This window comes from Nicotiana sylvestris, chromosome 5, assembly GCF_000393655.2.
Source record: "Nicotiana sylvestris chromosome 5, ASM39365v2, whole genome shotgun sequence".
NCBI lineage: Eukaryota > Viridiplantae > Streptophyta > Magnoliopsida > Solanales > Solanaceae > Nicotiana > Nicotiana sylvestris.
Window position 1 is genome coordinate 68,935,227 of NC_091061.1, and position 25,167 is coordinate 68,960,393.

A 25,167-nucleotide genomic window follows, 5' to 3' on the forward strand; every position below is an offset into this window, starting at 1 on the left:
GGGCCTATGTTATGAGGAAATATTTGATACTGATTATGAGGCCGAGGTCCTGAGATATGTACGCCACGAGGTGGCTTGATTAAAATGAGGCCGAGGGCCTAGTGATGATGCCACGAGGTGGCTTGATATTGCGCTTGGGCCGTAAGGGGCCACTCCAGGAGTCTGTACTCCCTTAGTGAGCACGGGTACCTATTGTGATATGAGATTGAGCCTGAAGGGCTTGTATTTTTCTATGTGATAGCCCGAGGGGCTGGTCTTATTCTGAGATGTTGCCCGAGGGGCAAATTCGTTGATACTGTGCCCGAGGGGCGAACCTTTATTTGTTTACTTTTCATAATTGACTGCCAATTTACTGCTTAATTGTTGAAAAAAGGCTTTTCATGAAGTAAATTTTGAGTTAAACGATTTTACCTATATTTCACTGGTTTACTGTTTTAAATGGTTTTACTGCTTCATTATAGCATGCTTTTGTGCCTTACGTGATTTCCTATTTTCAATTGTTATTTATGATTATTACTCACTGAGTTGGAGTACTCACTTTACTCCATGCACCTTGTGTGCAGATTTAGGCGTATTTGGTCCCGCTCCCGAGTGCTGATCATTCCGGCTCAGGCGGATCCGAGGAGTCTCTAGGTAGCTGTTGGCGTTCGCAGCCCGGAGTTCTTTCCTATCTTATTCCTTTCTGTTCATAGTTTCTGTATTAAACTCTACAGTTATATACATTTGAAGTATTCCGTTCTGTTAGATGCTCATGATTAGTGACACCCTGATATCGGGCTGCGTTGGGTTATTTTTCCGCGAATTATGCTATTATCTGCTAAATTTTGGATATCTTATCATGCTTTAGATTTATTTCTTATGGTTTAACTGCTAATAATTGGATATGGGAAATGTCGGCTGGCCTTGTCTTCACGAGAGGTGCCATCATGACCGGGTCCAAGTTTAGGGTCGTGACAAGTTGGTTTCAGAGCCTAGGTTACATAGGTCTTATGAGTCATGAGCAGGTTTAGTAGAGTCCTGCAGATCGGTACAGAGACGTCTGTATTTATCCTCGGGAGGCTGCAAAACCTTTAGGAAAAACATCATATTCTTGAAATTCTTATCGTGTGAAGTTGTTGATCTGAGTACTAAACTTCTGTTATTCTATTCTCTCATAGATGGTGAGGACACGCGCTACCGGTCAGGATGGACAACCACCAGTACCACCAGTTGTGGCCACCAGACGCTGAGGACGCAGCCGTGGTCATGGTAGGGGCAAAACAGCTAGGGCAGCACCTGCAGATCCACCAGCTACCCCAGTTTAGGATCAGGTCCCAGTTATGGATGCTCCAGCAGCATCAGCTCAGGCACCAGCTGTGCCCATTGTGATTCCAGGTTTTCAAGAGGCCTTGGCTCAGATCTTATCACTTTGCACTGGCCTAGCTCAGGCGGTTTCAGCCACTACAGCCGCAGCTACTTCTCAGGCTGGGGGAGGCAATCAGACTCCCGCCACTCGTACACTTGAGCAGGTCGTGCAAGGACTTCAGACGTTGGGGGCACATCCAGCCCAATCGGTTGCAGCTGCTCAGGACTATGTAGTTCCTGCTATGCCGGAGGATGAACAACGTAGGTTGGATATGTTCGGTAGACTGCAGCCTCCGACCTTCAGTGGTGTAAAGGACGAGTATGACCAGGTTTTCTTAGATAAGTGCTAGAGGATGCTTCGTACAACGAGTATTCTGGAGACCAGCGGGGTCGCTTTCACTACTTATTAGTTTTCTGGAGTTGCTTTCACTTGGTGGGAGGCTTTTGAGAGGCGTAGGCCTATTGGTGCAACACCCCTTACCTGGCAGCAGTTCTCCGTTCTTTTTCTGGAGAAGTATGTGCTGCAGTCCCATAGAGAGGAGCTGTGTAGGGAGTTTGATTGGTTACATCAGGGAGAGATGACTGTAACGCAGTACGAGATGAGGTTCTCCGAGTTAGCTTGTCATGCTATTTGGATGGTTCTGACAGAGAGAGAGAGGATTAGGAGGTTTGTTGATGGCCTCACTTATCAGCTTCGCATTCTCATGACCAAGGAGAGGGTGATTGGTGCTCTTTTCGAGGAGGTTATGGATATTGCCCATGAGATTGAGTCTGTTCATCGCCAGGAGCGAGAGGAGAGGGAGGCCAAGAGGCCTCGAGGATCTGGTAGTTACAGTAGTACTCCTTCGAGGGGTCAGTATCAGCACGGCAGAGGCCGTTCATTCAGGCCTGCTCAGCCAGCTCGCCCAGGTTATCGTGGGGCGTCATCGGGTCATGGCCTGGTTCTCATAGTTCTCATCAGGTCCAGTCATCACTTAGTGCCCTTCCAGCTTAGAGTTCATCCCATACTCCATCAGTCCAAGGCTCTTCTATGCCGAGTGCATCTGCTAGTCACTCTGGTGCGAGGGGTTCCCTTCAGTCCCCTTCTCTAGCACCTGGGAGTTGTTATGAGTGTGGTGAGATGGGTTATATGTAAAGGCAGTGCCCTCGTCATCTTGCGAGTTCATCTTAGTAGAGGGGTCAGTCATCGGCTTTAGCGCCAGTTACTTCAGCACCACCCGCCCAGCCAGCTAAGGGTGGAGGTCAGTCAGCTAGGGGTCGCCCCAGAGGGGGAGGTCGATTAGGGGGCAGTCAAGCCCATTTTTATGCACTCCTAGGCAGACCCGATGTTATTGCTTCAGATGTTGTTAATACAGGTATTGTTTAAGTCTGCCACACAGATGCCTCTGTATGATTTGATCCCGGTTCTACCTTTTCATATGTGTCATCATATTTTGCTCGTTATTTGGGTATGCCCCGTAAGTTTCTTGCTTTACCTGTTCATGTATCTACCCCGGTGGGAAATACTGTTGTTGTAGACCGTGTGTACCGGTCGTGTGTGATGACTATTGGGGGTCTAGAGACCCGTGTGGATCTTTTATTATTGTGTATGGTGGATTTCGATGTCATTTTGGGCATGGATTGGCTATCTCTGTACCGTGTTATTCTGGACTGTCATGCTAAGACAGTCACATTGGCTATGCCGGATGTGCCACGGATCGAGTGGCGAGGTGTGATTGATTATGTTCCTAGTAAGGTGATCTCATTCTTGAAAGCCCGGCGTATGGTTGAGAAGGGTTGTCTTTCGTATCTAGCCTTTATGAGGGATGTCAGTGTTGAGACTCCCAGTATTGATTTTGTTCCAGTTGTGAGGGATTTTCCCAATATGTTTCCTGCAGACCTGCCGGGCATGCCACCAGACAGGGATATTGATTTTGGCATTGACCTGGTGTCGGGAACTCAACCCATTTCTATTCCGTCGTATCGTATGGCACCAGCGGAGTTGAAGGAATTAAAGGAGCAGCTTCAGGAACTCCTTGATAAGGAGTTCATTTGGCCTAGTGTGTTACCTTGGGGTGCGTCGGTTCTATTTATGAAGAAGAAGGATGGCACTATGAGGATGTGCATTGATTATAGACAATTGAACAAGGTGACAATTAAGAACAAGTATCCCTTGCCTTGTATTGATGATTTATTCGACCAGCTTTAGGGAGCGAGAATGTTCTCCAAGTTCGATCTCCGTTCAGGTTATCACCAGTTGAAGATCAGGGAGTCAGATATTCTTAAGACAACTTTTAGGACCCGATATGGTCATTATGAGTTCTTGGTGATGTCTTTTGGGCTGACAAATTCCCCCGCAACGTTCATGCATTTGATGAACAGTGTGTTCTGGCCTTATCTTGACCCGTTCATCATAGTCTTCATTGATGATATTCTGGTATATTCACGTAGTCAGGAGGAGCACGCAGAGCATTTGAGAGTTGTGTTGCAGAGATTGAGGGAGGAGAAGCTTTATGCAAAATTCTCCAAGTGGGAGTTTTGGCTTGGTTTAGTGGCTTTCTTGGGGCAAGTGGTGTCCAACAAGGTTATTCAGGTTGATTCGAAGAAGATAGAGGTGGTTCAGAGTTGGCCCAGACCGTCCTCAGCCAAAGAGATTCACAGCTTTCTTGGTTTGGCAGGTTATTATCACCGTTTTGTTCAGGGATTCTCATCTATCGCATCGCCTTTGACCAAGTTGACTCAGAAGGGTGCTTCATTTGTATGGTCGAACGAGTGTGAGGAGAACTTTTAGAAGCCCAAGACAGCTTTCACCACAGCTCTAGTGTTAGTTTTGCCATCAGCTTCAAGTTCATATACCATGTATTGTGATGCTTCGAGAGTTGGAATTGGTTGTGTATTGATGTAGGAGGGTAGAGTTATTTCTTATGCTTCTCGTCAATTGAAGCCCCATAAGAAGAACTACCCCATTCATGATGTGGAGTTGGCTGCCATAGTTCACGTGTTGAAGATTTGGAGGCATTACTTGTATGGTATATCTTGTGAGGTGTTTATTGATCATCGTAGCCTCCAGCACTTGTTCAAACAGAAGGATCTCAATTTGAGGCAGCTGAGGTGGTTGGAGTTGCTTAAGGATTATGATATCACTATATTGTACCATCCAGGAAAGGCCAATGTGGCGGTCGTTGCTTTGAGCTGAAATGCAGTGAGTATGGGGAGTTTGGCATATATTCCAGTTGGGGAGAGACCTCTTACAGTTGATGTTCAATCCTTGGACAATCGGTTCGTGAGGTTAGATATTTCGGAGCCCAGTCGGGTATTGGCTTGTAAGGTTTCTCGGTCTTCCTTATATGATCGCATCAAAGAGCGCCAGTATGATGATCCGTATTTACTTGTACTTAAGGATAGAGTTCAGCATGATGATGCCAGAGATGTGACCATTGGTGATGATGGGGTGTTGAGGATGCAGGGCCGGATGTGTGTGCTCAATGTGGACGGGCTTCGGGAGTTGATTCTTGAGGAGGCCCATAGCTCGCAACATTCCATTCATCCGGTGCCGCGAATATGTATCAGGATTTGAGGTAGCACTATTGGTGGTGGAGAATGAAGAAAGACATTGTGAAATTTGTAGCTAGGCGTCTCAATTGTCAACAGGTGAAATATGAGCATTAGAGACCGGGTGGCTTGCTTCAGCAGGTGGATATTCCCGAGTGAAAGTGGGAGAGGATCACTATAGACTTTGTAGTTGGACTTCCACGGACTTTAAAGAAGTGCGATGCTATTTGGGTGATTGTGGATCGGTTGACCAAGTCCGCACTTCATTCCTGTGTGTACTACATATTCTTCAGAGCAATTGGTAGAGATCTATATCCGGGAGATTATTCGTTTTCATGGTGTCCCAGTTTCCATCATTTCAGATAGGGGCACTCAGTTTACATCGTAGTTTTAGAGGTCTGTGCAGCGAGAGTTGGGTACTCAAGTTGAGTTGAGCATAGCTTTTTACCCTCAGACAGACGGGCAGTCCGAGCGCACTATTAAGATATTAGAGGACATGTTGCGTGCTTGTGTCATTGATTCGGAGGATCATGGGATCAGTTTCTACCGCTTATAGAGTTTGCTTATAACAATATCTACCAGTCGAGTATTCAGATGGCTCCATATGAGGCTTTGTATGGGAGGCAGTGTAGATATCCAGTTGGTTAGTTTAAGCCCGGTGAGGCTAGGCTAGTGGGGGCAGACATGGTGCAGGATGCCTTAGAAAAAGGTGAAGGTGATTCCGGAGAGGCTTTGTACAGCACAGTCGAGGCAAAAGAGTTATGCTGACAAGAAGGTTTGAGATGTGTCCTACATGGTTGGTGAAAAGGTTCTGTTGAAGGTTTCGCCCATGAAGGGTGTTATGAGATTTGGGAAAAAAGGGAAATTGAGTCCTCGGTTCATTGGGCCTTTTGAGGTGCTTCGGAGGATTGGGGAAGTGGCTTATGAGCTTGCTTTACGACCCAACTTGTTGAGCGTGCATCCAGCATTTCATGTTTCTATGCTCCGGAAGTATATTGGGGATCTGTCTCATGTTTTGGATTTCAGCACGGTTCAGTTGGATGATGATTTGATTTATGATGTGGAGTCAGTAGCTATTTTGGGTCATCAGGATCGAAAGTTGAGGTCAAAAGATATAGCTTCAGTGAAAGCGCAGTGGAGAGGTCGGCCCGTGAAGGAGGCTACCTGGGAGACCGAGTGGGAGATACGGAGCAGATATCCTCACCGGTTTGAGACTTCAGGTAAGTTTCTTGACTCGTTCGAGGACGAACGTTTGTTTATGTTGGGGAGGATGTGACGACCCGGCCAGTCGTCTCATGAGTTACCGCTTTGTTTTCCCCATTTTTGCTTCTTTATGCTTTGTTTATCCGTGTTATGTGGTATTGGGTTGGTCGGATCGAATCCGGAATGATTTTGGTATGGTTTGAGACACTTCGTCTCTTTTGAGGAAGCTTGAGTTGGAAAAGTCAATCGGATGTTGACTTATGTGTTAGAGGGCTCGGATGTGAGTTCTGATGGTTCGGATAGCTTCAAGAGGTGATTTGGGACTTAAGAGCATGATCGAAATGAGTTTTGGTGGTTCGGAGTAGATTTTGGCTTGAATTGGCGAAGTTGATATTTGGGCGATTTCTAATTGGTAGGAGATATTTTGATATATGGGTTAGAATGGAATTCCGAGAGTTGCATTAGTTCCGTTGTGTCATTTGAGATGTGTGTGCAAAATTTCAGGTCATTTGGACGTGGTTTGGTTGGGTTTTTGATCAAAAGCGAAATTCCGAAGATTTGAGAAACTTAGGCTTGAATCTGATGTGTTTTAGTTGATTTGATGTTGTTTGAGGTGTTTTGAAGATTGGTACAAGTTTGAATAAGATTTTAGGATATGTTGGTGCCTTTGGTTGAGGTCCCGGGGGCCTCGGGTGAGTTTCGAGGGGTTGAACGGATCATTTTTAAGTTAAGAGAAACTGCAAATTTTGGTTTCAGCTGTTGCAGGTATTTTGGTCTTCGCGTTCGCTAATGGACCCTCGCGTTCGCGAAGGGTCAGGAGGGGAGGCATCAGGTTTGGCCTTCGCGTTCGCGAAGGGGGGTCCTGCGTTCGCGAAGGGCCGGAATGGTAAGCATCGCGTTAACGAGAGGCCTAGTCGCGTTCGCCTAGGTTGGTGTAGCTGAGGCATCGCGTTCGCGATGGAGAGGTCGCGTTCGCGAAGAAGAGTTTTGGTCAACGGAATTTTTGTGCTTTGCGAACGCGAGGAGTTGACCGTGTTCGCTAAAAAGGATTTCAGGCCTGGGCAGAATGTTTAAATATTCATCTTGTTCGCAATTTTGGGGTTTATTTCCTCCATTGTTAGTTGTTTTTTGAGCTTTTTGAAGAGGATTGAAGAGGGATTCAAGGGGAATCACTTGGAGGTAAGATTCTTGGACCTAAAACTCGATTCTAATGTGAATTCCACCTAAATAATCATGGAAATTAAGCCAAAATGGAAGAACTAGGGCTTGGAAATTTAGACCTTTGATTGAGAATTTGAAGGACCATTTGAGGTCGAATTTAAAAACTTTTGATATGTATGAAATCATGGGGAGATAATAAATCTATTGATGTAAAAATTATCGAATTCCGAGACGTGGTCCCGGGGGTCGAGTTTTGGTAATTTCGGGATTTGTGTCAAATTTTGATTATTTTTGCTTGGGCTTTGTTCCCTTAGCATATTTTGACGTCCTCGTTCTGATTTTGGACAGGTTCGATGCGAGTGGAGGCCGATTCGAGGGGCAAAGGCGTCGTGAGCTAGAGATTTGACCGGTACGATGTGAATAATGATTGTAAATGATGTTCTGAGGGTTTGAAACCCCAGATTGTACATCGTTGTGCTATATTGAGGTGACGCACACATTTGATGACGAGCGTGGGGTCGGGAACCGTTGGGGACTGTGACTAAGTCCCTCCCGAATGACTATTTTACCGCGTATTTGACTGAAATCTATTTGCTATCATCATGATTGGGGCCGAATGCCATATTTGGGCCTTGTGCCAACTATTTGAACCCTTCAGGGATTTTTATTGATATTTTCTCAGTGTTTTGACTTTATACTTGAACTCAGTTATGATATATTTCACTGTTTTCGTACTCAGCCATGTTTACTATGTTTTAAAATACTCAAATGATCTTTTAAATGATAATTGGGCTGAGAATCACTGTTTTACTGTTGCCCGAGGGGCTTGTGAAGATTTTGACTGAGTAAGGCCGAGGGCCTATGTTGTGAGGAAACATTTGATACTGATTATGAGGCTGAGGGCCTAAGATATGTACGCCACGAGGTGGCTTGATTGATATGAGGCCGAGGGCCTAGTGATGATGTCACGAGGTAGCTTGATATTGCGATTGGGCCATAAGGGGCCCCTCCAAGAGTTTGTACACCCCCAGTGAGTACGGGTACCCATTGTGATGTGAGATTGAGCCCGAGGGGCTGGTATTGTTCTGAGATGTTGCCCGAGGGGTGGATTCGTTGATACTATGCCCGAGGGGCGAACCTTTATATGTTTACTTTTCATAATTGACTGTCAATTTCTTGCTTAGTTGTTGAAAAAGGCTTTTCATGAAGTAAATTTTGAGTTAAAGGATTTTACCTATCTTTCACTGATTTACTGTTTTAAATGGTTTTATAGCTTCATTATAGCATGCTTTTGTGCCTTACGTGATTTCCTGCTTTCCGTCGTTATTTATGATTATTACTCGCTGAGTTGGAGTACTCGCTTTCCTCCCTGCACCTTGTGTGCAGATTCAGGTGTATCTGGTCCCGCTCCCAAGTGCTGATCATTCCGGATTAGGCGGATCTGAGGAATCTCTAGGTAGCTGTTGGAGTTCGCAGCCCGGAGCTCTTCCCTATCTTATTCCTTTCTGTTCTTAGTTTCTGTATTAAACTCTGTAGTTATATACATTTGGAGTATTCCGTTCTGTTAGATGCTCATGACTAGTGACAACCCAGTATCGGGCTGCGTTGTATTATTTTTCCGCGAATTATGTTATTATCTGTTAAATTTTGGATATCTTATCATGTTTTAGATTTATTTCTTATGGTTTAACTGCTAATAATTGGATATGGGAAGTGTTGGCTGGCCTTGTCTTCATGAGAGGCGTCATCACGTCCGGGTTTAGGGTCGTGACATATTAAGTACTGAAGTTTTAGAAATGAACTAAATAACTTCAGCACATTGGGCTAAAGTTTTAGCAAATGAATTTAACATACTTGAGCATGTGTCAGCATTAATTGCATAGTATACAGGAGTAAACATAACAAACACAATTAAAGTAGTAATTATATTACGTTGGGGGTATGTGTTAGTATAATAATTACATTCCTATCACATTCATGCATGCTTTTCATTAGACAACGTTTAAAATTCCTCTTTGCATTTTCATATACCTTGCAGAAGTTTTTTCGCCTATATAAGTACGCTATACCTTGCGAGTTTATTCACTCAAACACATATATTTTAGCAGATAAAATATAAAAGGGAGAAAAATGGATGTTGACATCAGGCATAGTTGACGAAATTAAGCAAGACATCATTGAGGCATGAGTTGAAGCTTGATGAGGTCATAGAGAAGTACGACAGGGAGCTGGAAGAAATAAACAACAAGCTTGATACGCTTGTGATGTTTGCAAGATTTGATAATCTTGCTGATGAAAATCCTCATTCATCTGGGAGTGACGACGACGATGATGATGATATGGACGATTAGTTTTTCTTTTTTTTCTATAATCCTTTTAGTTAAAGGATTATAATGTTATTTTGTTCTTTATGTAATTTAATTTATCTTTTTGAATGTTTAATGAAATATTCTGTTTTTGTTTTAAGTTTTTTGTGTGTTCTTTTTAAATTAATTCTATTCAAATTCGAAAAATAACAGAGAAAATGAACTAAATAACTTCAGCAGTAATTAACAAAAACTAATCCAAAAATTAAGCATTTTTTAGTATGAAGTTTTTCCAAAAAATATAATAAAATACATAGTGCAGGATGAAAACTTCAGCTCCCTTTGCTGAGTTTTCAAGCATGAACTAAAAATTCTTTTTAAACTTAGAAAATAACAGAGGAATTAACAAAAACTTATCCGAAAATTACATATTGCAGGACAAAATATTAACCATTTTTAGCATATGAACTAAAAAAACTTCAGCATACAAAAAATTATATGAAAAATATCTTACATATTCCTGAAAACATAAGCATTTTTTGGTATGAAGTTTTTCCAAAAAAATGATAATAAAATACATAGTGCAGGAGGAAAACTTCAGCTCCATTTGCTGAAGTTTTTAAAGATTAACTAAAAAACTTCAGTACCTATGCTGAAGTTTTTGTGCAATATGTAATTTTAATTTATATTTTATTTTTTTTACCCAGTGAAGGAGGAATACTTTAGCTCGTATTGCTGAAGTTTTTAAAGATTAACGGTGCTGAAGTTTATGTGCAATATTAAATTTTAATTTATGTTGTTTTTAAAGATTAACTAAAACACTTCAGCACCTATGCTGAAGTTTTTTGTGCAATATGTAATTTTAATTTATGTTTTTTTTACCCAGTGTAGGAGGAGAACTTCAGCTCGTATTGCTGAAGTTTTTAAAGATTAACTAAAAAACATCAGCACCTAATGCTGAAGTTTTTGTGCAATATGAAATTTTAATTTATGTTTTATTTTTTACCCAATGTAGGAGGAAAACTTCAGCTTTTCTTGCTTAATTTTTTAAATATGAACTAAATAACTTCAGCTTGTTTAGCAAATAAACAAGACATATACTTCTGCATATGTAAAAACTCAGCTTGTTTAGCAAATAAACAAAAAATTTCAGCATATTATGCAGTGGAAAACTTCAGCATATTTAAATTTGTCGGATTAGAATGTTAGGATTCAACGTTAAACAGATTTAGAATGCAAATTCAGCATATTAGTGAAGTTCATCAAATAACTTCCATCAATCAATCAGAAAACATATATCACGAAATCAACCAGTTTCAAAAACTATTTTGAATTCTGAAGATGAATTTGAATACTTACAATGTATTTTGTAATTTTGAATTTGGAATTTGAATCTAGTTCAAATCTGGTTTGCGAGAGGCGATCTGAGGAGAGACAGAGTGATGGAGGAGATACGGAGGTGATCTGGAATTTGAATCTGGTATGCTTGATGCATCTTTTATATGTTTTGGAAAGGGTATAATGGTCATATTATTACGGATTTTTTGCTAGTTGATTACGAAATGTCACGACCCTAACACTGAACCCGATCGTGATGGCACCTCTCGTGAAGACAAGGCCAGCCAATTAAACCCAATTTACTTTTTAAACAGTTAAACAACATAAAAATAGTCTAAAACATGATTTGATGATACTAAGTAGCGAATAATAGCAATTAAGTGCGGAAGTACAATCCGACACAGCCCTAACCGGGGTGTCACAAGTCACGAGCATCTAACAACACGGAATCCTCAAATGTAACTACAGAGTGTAAAATACTGAACTAAGGACATAAAGGAAAGAGATAGGGAGGAGCTCCGGGCTGCGAACGCCAACAACTACCTAAAAACTCCTCGAAGATCCGCCTGAAGCTGGAATGAATCAGTACTCGGAAGCGGGACCAGCTATGCCTGAATCTGCATACGGGATGTAAAGAGTAAAGCGAGTACTCCAACTTAGTGAGTAACAAATGTAAATAACGACTGAAAGTAAGAAAACATGTGGGGCATAAGGCATTCTATAATGAAGCAGTAAAATCATTTTAAAACAGTAAACCAGTGAAAAATCAAGTAAAATCCTCTTTCAACAAGTAAACAAGTAATTGATAGGTAATTATGTAAAGTAAACAAATAGAAGTTCTCCCCTCGGGCTTAGTGTCAACAAATCCGCCCCTCGGGCAACAACTCAGAACAATACCAGCCCCTCGGGCTCAATCTCACATCACAATGGGTACCCGCGCTTACTGGCGGTGTGCAGACTCCTGGAGGGGCCCCTTACGGTCCAAGCGCAATAACAAGCCATCTCGTGGCATCAAATCTAGGCTCTCGGCCTCATATCAATCATGCCACCTCGTGGCGTACATATCTCAGGCCTCGACCTCAAATTAGTATCAGCGTTTCCTCACAATGTAGGCCCCCGACCTTACTCAGTCAAAAATCATCACAAGCCTCTCGGGCAATAGTAAAACAGTGTTTCTCAGCCCAAACATCATTTAAAATATCATTTAAGTCTTAAAAACTGAGTAAACATGGCTGAGTAGTAAAACAGTGGAAATTAACATGACTGAGTTCAAGTATAAAGTCAAAATAGTGAGGAAATAGTAATAAAAAATCCCGAAGGGTTCAAATAGCTAGCACGAAGCCCAAATATGGCATTCAGCCTAAATAATGATCATAGCAATTAGTTTTCAGTCAAATACGCGGTAAAATCATCAACCGGGACGGACCTAGTCATAATCCCCAATAGTGCACGACTTCACTCTCGTCACTAAGAATGTGTCTTTCCTTAACGTAGCACTACGATGTGCAATTCGGGGTTTCAAACCCTCAGAGCATCATTTACAATCATTACTCACCTTGAACCGGCTAAATCTCTAGCTCGCGACGCCTTTGCCCCTTGAATCGGCCTCCACGTTCGTTGAATCTACCCAAAATCAGAACGAGGATTTCAAAATGCTAAGAGAACGAAGCCCAAGCGAAAACAATCAATAAAGGGAACAAATCCCGAAATTACAAAAACCCGACCCCCGGGCCCACGTCTCGAAATTCAGAAATTTTTACATCAATAGATTCCTCATCTCCCCACGAGTTTATGTATATCAAGAACACTAGAATCGGAGTCCAAATGACCCCTCAAATCCTCTTTTAAAGGCCTCTTAAACTCAAGCGCTAATCCTTCATTTTTAGCCCTTTAATTCCTTTAATTACAGCCTAAACCCATGAAATACTACCATAGAAATGTGTTTTAGGTCCAAAATCCTTACCTTAACGAAGTTTCCTTAATTTCACTCTTCAAAATCGCCCAAAGCTCCCGAATCCGTGTTCAAAAATGGTGAAAACCTTCAAAAATCACGAAGGAAGATTTATATACCTTCTTCCCAGGGATACCCGCATCTGCGGTCCAAAACCTGCTTCTGCGGTACCGCATATGCAGTCAAATCCTCCGCTTCTGCAAAATTCACTTAAGAGCCCAACTCGCATCTACGATACGCCTTCCACATCTGCGACTCCACAGATGCGGCCAACTTGACCGCTTCTACAGTCCCTGACAAATCCTCACAATCCGCTTCTGCGGCCATCCCTCGCACATGCAGCGCCGCACCTACGGTCCCCAAACTGCAGGTGCGAAAACACCAGAAGCAGCAAATTTCAGCTGCTGCAATAATATTCCAACTTCTCTGTTAACCATCCGAAATCGCCCCGAGGCCCCCGGGACCTCAACCAAAAGCACAAACATAACCCAATACCTTATTCAAACTTGATCTAATCATCAAAACACCTCAAACAACATCAATTCAACCAAAACACCTCGGATTCAAGCCTAAGTTTCTAAAATCTTTCGAATTTCGCTTTTGATAAAAAACCCAACCAAACCACGTCTGAATGACCTGAAAATTTGCACACACATCCCAAATGACACCACAGAGCTACTGCAACTCTCGGAATTCCATTCCGACCCCTATATCAAAATCTCGCCTACCAACCGAAAATAGCCAAAATATCAACTTTGCCAATTCAAGCCTAAAACTACTCCAACCCTCCAAAACCCATTCTGATCACACTCCTAAGCCATAAATCACCTCCCGAAGCTAACTGAACCATCGGAACTCGCATCCGAGCCCTCTAACGCATACGTCAACATCCAGTTGACTTTTCCAACTTAAACTTCCTTAAAAGAGATTAAGTGTCTCAAACCTTGCTAAAATAATTCCGGACTCGATCCACCAGCCAGATACCATAAAATACGGATAACGAAGCATAAAGAAGCAGAAATGGGGGAAACGGAGCGGTAACTCATGAGACTACTGGCAGGGTCATCACACGAAATGAATTAGTTTTTAAAAATAGGGTATAGGTTAAAAGGTGGCATAAATATAGGGTATGGCTGCAAGTCTCCCTAATAATTTGGACCAATAAAAATACTTTGAGCATACTTAATATTACATATTAAAATAAGTAATTAATTCAATAATAGTCATATTAAAGATAATATAAATAATAATGCTAATAGTAATAATAAAATAATAATTTCTATAATAGTAGTTATAGCTTCAATTATTATTATTATTATTATTATTATTATTATTATTATTATTATTATTATTATTATAAATAGTAATAAATAACTTAAAAAATAGGGCATTAGATTATTAATGAATTGGGAGCACAAGAAAAGTAATCAGAGGAAAGGTAGGGTAAAATTGGGTATCAACACTCCCCGAGCCTACAAAATCGGGTATTCCTGATTTCGACCATATACAATCTTCAAAAACTACATTAAGCGGTAACTATTCTAAAACTATCTTCACAGATGTATCTGAATCTGTCATTCGTCTAACAATCTTTGCGGGTGCTTCATTGTCGCTTACGACATCGACGTCTATCTTTGACGGAGTAAATTGGCATCAAATGTTGTTTGTGGAACCAATCCATAAGTGCTCAAATTTGAGAGAGAAAATGGAGATGAATCAGTTAATAATGGTGGTTGTATGCGTGGGGAAGATACTGGGTTGGGAGAGAGATAGTGGAAAGAGATCGTGGGCTTAGCAAAGTTGTATACTATATGGTGTTAGTGTTAGAGAAAGAATAGAAAGCAGGAGAGAGAAAAATATTTCACAGCGTATTTAAAGGCTTAGAAGTAAGAACTGACCATAAATAAATAATTTGTTATAAAACCTAAAAGGTAGCTATAGAAAATAATTTTTGAAAAAGATATTTATTTATAATAAATAAAGTCTAAAGATTTGCTATAGGAGGTAAAATTTCCTTTTTAGTACCGGCTAGCTTATAAAGTGAAGTTTCCCCCCTTTTCCCTACGTTCTTTTCTCCCAAATTATATCAGATGCGAGTGAAGTTTAAAAAATGCAAATTGAATCGGAAAATCATAAAATTTATATCTATATATATATATATATATATATATATATATATAAAGCTGGGCAATCAAAGAGCTTATGTGGCAAGCCTCACAAGCCAGGAAATCTATTTTCCAATTTTCTCAGATTTTAGCCATTTTCGGTCTTTCTCTTCCTTCAAAATCTACCATGTCTCTTAAATTTTGAAACGGTACAATAATTCATTCGTAACTGTTCACTCATTCTTTTCAACTTCTCGCATCTCTTTGTATTCTAACCAACTCGCACCTCTATATGTACTGATGAATTTCGACGATTCTATTATTCTTTCTATTCTATTCTATTCTTTTTTCTTCCTTCTTTCTCTAGCTCTTTCTCTCTTCCTGATTTTGAAATTTCGTTGTCCTATTCTTGCAGATATTCACTAATGTAAATTTGCTACCAAGTCAAGGTAATTATGCATTACAGTGATTTTAGTTGTTACTTAAAATTTTATCATAACGACTTCAATGAAAATTTATGATTGTGTAAATTTCTACTGATGATTTTTGCTTTTTACGGAAGTTGGTAAGATTCTTTAGGATATAGTATCCTTTTCAGAACTCAAAAAATTCTTTTATATATGTACATTACTATGACTCTATAAGTAAGGAAGTAATAGCAATTTGGATCTCAATGTGATCTTTCCCTCTAGCTACTTCTACCTATTAACGATTTATTCTTTCCATGTTATTACTACTTATTGACAATGTTATCCCTTTCTTAAGAAAAGAGGTTTATGATTTGTTTATTGCCATGCTATTTTTATTTATGCCATGTTAGTTGGAACTTCTCTCTTCATTTTCGTTGCATTGTATTTACCAGGAAATTGAATCTCATTTCAAATTTTATGCTTTGATGGAGTATGCGAGAAAAGAGATTTGGTGTTTATCTTTACTTTTATTTAATTGCATTTTTTTCTCCTTTGTCCAAAAAGCCTTCACATTTTTTTTCTTTTCAAAAACAATATTGAATAGAAATACTGTGCAAGTTAATTTTTCAAATTCTAAGGTTTTTGTGCATTCTTACAGGTCTTGATAAGACTAAATGAAAATTTTAGGTAAATGAGTTCCTGCTAGGATTTTAGAGTAAGCACGTAGAGTCGAAGCATGAGATTTTCAATTAAGCTTTTACATAAGGTGACTGGGCATATTCTAAGATCTGCTTCCTTTTGTTGCTTAGCTTTATCAGATAAACTGTGTTGTTGTTATCAGATATAATTTGCTGCTAGGATAAGATGTCAAGGTTTTTTCATGTACTGGTATATATAAAAGAGGGAATGAAAAAGCTGAGGTGGCACAGTTCATAGATGAGCATTGCCATTTAACTTTTTTCCTATTTTTTTTAGCATTTTCCCTATTTTTTCCATTTATTGGTTTTATTATGATTGAATTAAAAATATTCATTTAAGATTACTATTTATGTTTCTGAAAAGTCATGCTTTCGAAATCCGAAAGAGTGAAACTGTTGCACTACTAAATTAAAAAAAACGGTTGTAATTTCAAGAGACACCAACCTAGGTATCGGTAAGGTTACTACACATTATTTCACTATTTATTACACATTAATGCAGAATTTTCTTACAACTCTTGAGGTTATTTAATTTGATGTTTATGGAAGACAAGGATTATGCTTTTCATATCTCAGACTCCTAAAATTTCCTTTGCCTTTCCTTACTTGTAAATCCATTTTTACGTAATGCAAATAATATACCTCTGAAAAGATTCAATTCTTCCAAGGCTATTATTCTTGCCAGAAATTTATCTCTCTAGGTAAACTGGATGGCTTGATCAGAGGGTTATCTCCATTCCAGCATTCTATTATAGTTTTCTTAGTGAATGAAGAATCTATGGCTATATAAGGGAAGTGATGATAAAGTGTTGGAAAATGAAAAATGATCCAACCTTCTAAAGAATTTCATGCTATTTTTAATCATTAAAGTAAGCACTGTATTTGAAAGTGGTTCTGAAGTGGCTAGCTAGCCCAAGAATAGTTGGGGCACTCTACATGGGTATGTTTCGGTACTCCAAAATGATCATTATGTGTTGTCATTTCATCACATGGTACATTGGTATATTTAACTCTATTTTTGGTATCTTTAATAATTTGAAGGGGGAAAAACATGATTACTTTGATCTTAGTTAAAATAGGTGTTACTAACTTCTAATATTGGTGTCATCAATATATCTCATCGGCTTGACCGTAAAACAAGAAATTCCAGATGAACTCACAGATCTAGGTATCCTAATCATTTGTGTTTTCTCTTTATCTTCGAAAACATCGAATTTGTTAATTATGCTCCGTTGTTTTTGTCCCTTTTCAGGTTTAATCAGTTTTTTGTATATAATCATCATTCCATGTCACAATCTCTGTAAGCAAGGCAAATAACTCTTTCCATGTGGATTCTCAAGAAACTAAACCAAAAATAGATTTTCATTCTCTTTTTTCCTACAATGAAGTTCAATCATGAGTATTTCATGGATTCGTTTTCAGCGATTTGCCCTATGAGATAGCACGGTTAATTCGTGATTTTAGATGAAAAAGCCATAACAATAGAATATAAAGGGGAACAGAAGGATATGGGTAGTTACTTTTGCGATCATAGAGACAAAGTTATTGATTTGGGTTGCTGGAATTGGAATAGGGAAAGAAAATAGTATAGAAATATATAAAGAAATTATTAAAAACTCGGAAATTTAGTCCTACCAATAACATGATACATTTAATTGATTTTTTTTCTTTTTCTATTTCTTTTGTTTTGGTTTCCTTTCCTTTTTAGTTTATTCTTTTATTTTTATTTGAGAGAACTTAAAGAGTTTATTACCTTGCTTCCGAACAAAATTCTAAAATAAAAACCCTTACAAGAAGAAGAAGAAGAACTGGATGTATCTTATGATTATCTCCCCAAATTTTTACTATTCTTTTCTCCTTTTTATTATTTTTTTTTGTTTTTATTCTTCATGTTTACATATACTAATTTAAATGGGCCGGGCTATTTCAACTTTCATATTTTACTTGGATTATAATTTGACGTGTTATTTCTGACAAAGAATTTTAAGTAAATATTTAAAAGAATCCAAAAAGATGATAGTTTCCTTAATTAGTTTTTGCTCGGTAAAGATTGAGTTTTTTATTAAAAATTATACTGTATATATTAATATTTATCATATTTACCGCGCGAAGCGCGGATAGTTACACTAGTATCTATATAATTGAGGGACAAAAAGAGGTGAAGTGGCACTCTCCTATCCCTAGTTTTATATTTATCTTTTTCCTTATAATTTTGCCATTTTCTTCTTGCGCACCTTTTAAAAAACTTTGCTCTGTTAAAACTTCAATAGTCACCTTTTTACAGTTATGGATTGTAACTGTTGGGAAAAACACATTAGAACCTCGACGTTTAGAGCAGGAATCTAAACGGCACTTTCAACTGTTCCGATGACCTTTCATTTCCAGAAGAAGAAAAAACTTTTCATCTGTAAGAACTCTTAATCTGAACGATGCTTGACTTATCTTTGGAACAAATGCGTGATGAACATTTGATTATTTGTTTGTCATGATGGATGAGCATTTGATTATTTGTTTGCTTATTAAAGTTTGTTGTGATTTTTTGAGCAACATGTTCCACTAGAATTTGCTATATTTTACAAGAACATCAAGTAAGTTGCTTTGTAGGACTAGAAAATTAGTTCTCTTTTACTGCGTCTTTTTACCTATGACTAGGTGGTGTTTTCGTATCATCATGATATGTATGGACGTAAATTATAGTAGAATTTAGAGTTCTCACTAAGAACTCGTCCTTGTCCAGAAAACGAAAAAAAAAATTGTTACCAAGCTAGACAAAGAGATATTTAACATTTTGTTTTGAAAAAATAAAAGAGCCAGTTAGGAAGTCAAAGAAATTTTTTTTATAGATAAGACTTATAAAATTTGATTTTGTGGATTTTCGAATCATAAGACCATAAAAATTTATTTCTCTAATTAAAAGAAAAAAAAATTAGATGCTTCTATACATATATTAAAAAAAAAAATCATGTTTCAAGACTTATTAAACGTATGCATATAAATACTTTACATGTTCTAACGGAAATTTTTTATAGATTTACCTTTATAGGTTATACAAAAATTAAAAATCTTAGATGACGAAAACCCTTACATGATAAAAAAATTAGAGAAAAATAAAAAATAAGTGTTAATAATAAAATAGATTAAAATATTACTTTTAAATTAAGTAGGAACAAATATTACAAAATATTGTTTGTAATAATTAATATCATCCACGACAAGTATTTTCTTCTAAATACAATCGCTAATGAATACTATTATCTACCATAATTAAAATAATATTATTTACAAGCAACACAAGGTTCAAAGGCCTAATTTATAAAATTGCAAAAAGTTATAATTGTGTTGATTTTTACTTGAATTTTCTTTTCTATTTTAACTTTCTCATATGCATGTCTTACATTTTTTTTTAATTGTTGGTGTTACGAAAGTGTTATATTTATTTAACTCTATTTGATATGCGCTATGTTATTCTTATTTAATTCTATTTGATCGTGCGAAGCGCGGGTAATTTAGCTAGTGTAACATAATAATGGGCGAGCCGAGTGCTTGCACGAAGGAAAAATCTAATCAATTACAATTGAGACTGAAATTGGGGAAGAGGCGAAATAGAGATTTTCGTGCCTGCAAATCATTTTAATCTACACACACATTTCAAAAAGATTGTATTCTGGTTATGTCCTATTTCTATAAAGAGACTTTAACCACTTTTGAATTACATTTTCACAGATTGCTAGATTTAAAAAATAAAAATTCAGCAAGCTTTTTGAGAATCTTGATGTTACAAATTCTTCTTTAAAGAAATGGGAGATCTACAAGAGGCTACAAGAGTATTTGTACAAGTAAGTGAAGATAAGTTGGACTTTCTTGAAGACTTCTTTGTAATGGTAGCTCTTGGACCAAACAATGTTCTTTTGCCATCTAAACCTCCTCTGAAGCTCTTACATGAATTCCCATTCTTCGCAAGATCCTCGAAGCTCTTCACACTCTCCAAACACCCAAAAGACTGACTTTTCCCTTTATAATACTTTGATAGCCCTCTCCTGTACAAAAGATTCATAAATATTCATTAGTTCACCCTCCTTTTTGCAAAACCAAATGATAAAATAGGAGAATTTCTTTAATAAATCAATTAAAAGTTTCTATAAAATAATCTATATAATTACATACTACTATTTCTTTCTCTTTTCAAGCAAATGATCGACAAATTTGTATCTAGTCAAAATACATTATAGTAGTAAACTGTGCCTTTAAAACTAAATATTTTGTCATACTACTTTTCAAGATTTTTTTGCATATAAATATTTATGCACAAAAATATATATTCAATTGTACTCACTCCTAACACTCTAGGTCCGCCTCTAGTGATCCGGAGGCTGATTACCTTATGAATTTTAGTTCGAAATTCTACTCATTAGCCCATTTTATTTACTAAGTTTGAGATCTATTATTTATACGTATTCAATAATTTTGTTGATGTATATACAATGTCCGAGCTAAAACTATTGGTTCGACACTTTAGGTCCGCCTGTACTGATCCAAAGGCGGATTCAAATTTGAATTACCTTTTGAATTCGAGTTGGAACTTCAACTCGAGTCCATTTTATTTACTAAGTTTGAAATTTAGTACTTCTTCCGTTTCAATTTATGTGAATCTATTTCTTTTTTGGTCCATTCCAAAAGAATGACCCTTTCTAAATTTGTAAACAATTTAGCTTAAACCTCCAATTCTACTCTTAGTGAGAAGTTTTTATAACCACACAAATACTCTGAACCTTTTTTTGACTTGTTTGAGACCACAAATTCTAAAATTTTTTATTTTTTATTAAACTCTGTCCAGTCAAATAGGTTCACGTAAATTGAAACGGAGGTAGTATTTATGTTTATTTAATACTTTTTTTTAATACATATACCTTGTCGGAGCTAAAACACATGACTCGATTGAAGCCAACTTATACGCTAAATCAGCCCCGGCCTATTACGGTACGTTGTGCAAATATCGATTGTTTCTTGAAAAGTTATTTTCGTGTAAAGCAGAATAATAGAAGTATAGATAAAACATAGACTTACTTGATTGGAAGTTGAGCCATTAGTTCGGACAACTCATACAAAGGCCCATAAGACGATGATGAAGACGATGCATCATCCTCTACCGACTCTATAGAAGAAGATTTTGCTGAGTCTTTAAAACTTGACTCAAATGATTCTGAGAAATCATCGCAACTATCTGTGCTAGCAGTTTCCATATTAATCACCCATTGATCATTCCATGGACTAGCACCATGGTTTTGCTTCAACCCCATTTCTGCTTCAAAAGTTTCCTTTGTTCCTCCCATGAAATTTAAGATTACCAAATCGCGAGTCTTGATCACTTGGGTCTTTTTGATAATATTTCTAGCAAGCCACTCGTAAAGAAATATATATACCTACAAAGTCTCTTGTCTCAAGGCAGAATAATTTATAGATAAACATAAAACCTTTGTTATTTTGGATGTATGGATGAAAATGAAGGCTTTTTGAGGGGTGGGGTGGGTGTCCAGAGGAGGAGGAGTGGGGGGGGGGGTAAGGCTGACATCTATAATTGTGATATATGAAATTATTTCATTTATTATAATATATGATTTGTTTGTTATTCATGCCGTTTGAATTTGTACCTTTTATTATTGTTTAAGGGGTTTTCTCATTCTATTTGGAAAAGAGGATAAGGTGGATTTTGAAGACACCCGAATCTGAGTCATCACCCTTTCATTAAGGAAACAAAGGTCAGAATCCTAGCGTTGTAATCATGCATTTTATTATTCAACCAAAAAAAAAAAATTATCAAATGCTCCATCATATTACTCACTCTGCTTTTCAAGATCGTTTCTATGTATAATTCCAAGAACGGATAAAAAAAAGATATGGTACTAATTTATCAGAAAAAGTTATTGCCGTAAAGTGAATTTGGTTCTGGGCTTCCTAAAATGGAAGTTGCCTTGCTTAGTAGTGTACACCTATTCCCAAGGAGTTTCCACAGGAAAGATTTTGTTATATAATAACTTAGTAATTAATTTTAGTGAGTTCAAGAATTAGACCTTACTCCATTTGCAGATTTCATAAGAAATTGTTCCTCCCTTACAAGCATATACCAGATTCCGTCTACAACAATTAGATGATTGTACATATTGATATGTTTGAAAGTAAACTTAACTTTCACTAGTTACTACCAGAACTATATTATCTGTCTTATAAAAATTTTGTATAGTTTTTGGAAAAATAATTAATAAACTTAATTGAAAAAAGATTTATCTAAAATAGTTTATATTTATCTCTTACATGTCTAACATTTGAGTAAAACTCTACTAAATTATTGTAGGAGTGAATTTGATAGAAAAACGTAACAGTTCATCTTTACAAAAGACTACTGCTTGGGCTGAAGAAAATAACAATTATGGCAAGCATATTACCAAATTTTTCAATTTCATTATACCATCTTTACTTTGACAAAATAATGTTCAAACCTATACATAGATCACAAAAGCAGATTAACCATATATAGATTACTAATTATCTTTTATACCACTGATTAGGATTACTGTAAGGTTATCTATTCTTGATACTTACCTTATTTGTCTTTATGGTTTTGGCTAGTTTATGATTTACGTTAACCTAGCCTTATACCCGATCGAGTATCATAAGAAAAATAATCTAGCTCTAATTTTGCAAGAATCTACTATTTTGGTGGTGTGAGAGAAGAAAGTATGACGTGTCAAAATATTTGTATAAACAAAAGAAAGTTATTAAAATTGTTACGTTATTAATGAAAAGATTAAAAAAAAATTAATTAGCATTTACTAGAATTAATTAGAAGCGGCTAAAAGAGGAGCTGCAAATCATCATAAGTAATAGATATCTTAATAAATTGAATGGATAAGAACGGTGCAGATTTATATTTAATTTACTTTGAATTATTTGAAGAAGTTCTGCCACGTATATGTCAGATGGTATCCTACCGAGCAAAGCTCATTCTTGGTCCACGGCTCAGCGCATTGCCCTATTAAACTACTCTATTCATATCCACAAGTTGAATCTATGTGCCTACCAGTTTGCTTGACGCCCATAGCATCAGGCTTCCTCCTCGTTTGTTTGATAAGAAAGACTTTTGTATGCGGGGAAAATCGGGGTAATGCATGCCCCGATTTTCCGGTGAATGAAGACGGAAGGAGGGCACGAACACACGAGGATAAATTGAGGTTGGGAGCCTTTCGTACCAAGACCCAGGAAAGATGAACAATGGGCTCATAGTCGGGCGTGATAAGGTAATACTCCTTAGACCCGAAACGAGCTCTTGAACCTCGGAGATATAGCAAATGGTTACTCACGACTAACAGAGCGTCGTGATATCCGTAACTAACCGGATATCACTGCGTGAATCTTGCCCGATGTTGGTTACGAATCAATAATTAATGAGAAAGGAAGATTTTTATCCTTTTTAGATTTGTACTAGGGATGAAATTCTCCTACTATATAAAGAGGACGTTTTTCGATGATAACAGACATTGTAACACAAAAATCAAGGCAACACAATTTCATTTTTCTGCTCTCTTGGCTATAGCAAAGCTATTACTTTATTGTTTGTTATCCATTCACTATTGGACGCGAACCGGGTCCGATCAAAGGCCAAATTACTGTTCAACCCAAGTTGGATTTGGGCCTTAACAATACAATTGGTTTAATTATTTATTTTTTCTTTCACTCGTTTATCGGATATCTTTGATTATTTGTGTTGATCAATCCATATCCTTAAAACCGCGTACAAATTTAATTATTATCCGTTTTAAGGGTAAACAGTTTGGTGCACATGGTGGGGCGAAGGATAATAGTGGTGATTTGATACAAATCTCCATAACACACTCTATTTTACGCTTGATCTCTAAAGTCTTAATTTCAGGTCAGTTTAAAAATGTCAAATTCTCAGTCTGCCCACTTAAACGTTCACATTGAATCTGGCCACCATGACGAAAATAACAATCCGGTGCCTAGCAATGAGATGCCACCTGCTGATCCCAACGGATCCCCAGTCGTCGATCCGGGCGATGCTAACTCATAGGTAGTCATCGATATCAACCTGCCAACTGATCCCGAAATAGGAGACCCCGATCAACGACTCGAGAAACGCCTGAAGACGAAGGTGATAAGGTTAGTGTACGGTTAATCTTTGAATTGTTGTACGCTCAACACGCTGGGATAGTGCAGCTGCAGAATGAAAGACACGCCCCTAGCAGAGTTGAGCCCGAACCGTCCCGAAAGAACATTCGAAGGAATGAGCAGATCACCAAGAGTCCGAGTGAAGCTGAGCTGGGGGTCAGCCCCGAGATAATGAAAATGCTTGAAGCATTGACGAAATGGGTGGAATCAGTTGAGAAGAAAATCGAGGCAAACGACAAGAAGGTGGAAACATACAATTCCAGGGATGACCATATCCTGGGAACATTCCCGATATTGAAAGGACTGGATTCTATGAAATTTATCCAAAAGCCTTTGCCTCCGAGCGCGGCACCAAAGCCGATCCCGAGGAGGTTTCGTATGCCCGATATTCCAAAGTACAACAAAACCACGAATCTGAATTAGCATGTTACCTCCTATACATTCTCCATCAAAGGGAATGACTTGGAAGATGATGAAATCGAGTCGGTGTTACTAAAGAAGTTCGGGGAAACTCTGCCAAAAGGAGCAATGATATGGTATCACAACTTACCCCCAAATTCTGTTGATTCGTTTGCTATGCTTGCATATGCTTTTGTGAAGGCCCATGCCTGGTCCATCAAGGTCGAAACCAGAAAATCGGACCTTTTCAAGCTTAAACAAAGAGACAGTGAGATGCTCAGGGAGTTTGTATCAAGGTTCCGGATGGAACGAATGGACTTACCTCCGGTTGCTGATGATTGGGCCATTCAAACATTCACACAATGACTTAATCCCTGAAGCTCTTTGGCTTCGAAACACCAAAATAAAATTTGGTGGAGTACCTGGCGGTAACTTGGGTTGACGTCCACAACAGGTAACGGTAAAACAATAATAGTCGAGGACGACCAAATCGGAGCCCCTTCCGGGTTCGCTTATCCTGTCAGAGCTAACGACAGATCA

At 38.1% G+C, this 25,167-nt stretch overlaps 1 protein-coding gene and 1 long non-coding RNA gene across 2 annotated transcripts; one reads left to right on the forward strand and one right to left on the reverse strand.

Moving 5' to 3' along the window:
- Positions 1–19,597: 19,597 nt before the first annotated feature.
- On the reverse strand, positions 19,598–21,536 carry LOC104241793 (protein OXIDATIVE STRESS 3-like). The gene is made up of 2 exons (XM_009796747.2): positions 21,112–21,536; positions 19,598–20,084 (listed from the first exon to the last, which is right to left on the reverse strand). The coding sequence occupies exons 1-2, from the start codon at positions 21,375–21,377 to the stop codon at positions 19,823–19,825; spliced, it is 528 nt and encodes a 175-aa protein (XP_009795049.1). The 5' UTR covers positions 21,378–21,536; the 3' UTR covers positions 19,598–19,822.
- Positions 21,537–21,708: 172 nt separating this feature from the next.
- Positions 21,709–23,616, forward strand: LOC138891083 (uncharacterized). The gene is made up of 2 exons (XR_011407393.1): positions 21,709–21,803; positions 23,022–23,616. It is a non-coding gene; the product is annotated as an uncharacterized lncRNA (long non-coding RNA).
- The last annotated feature ends 1,551 nt before the right edge of the window (positions 23,617–25,167 follow it).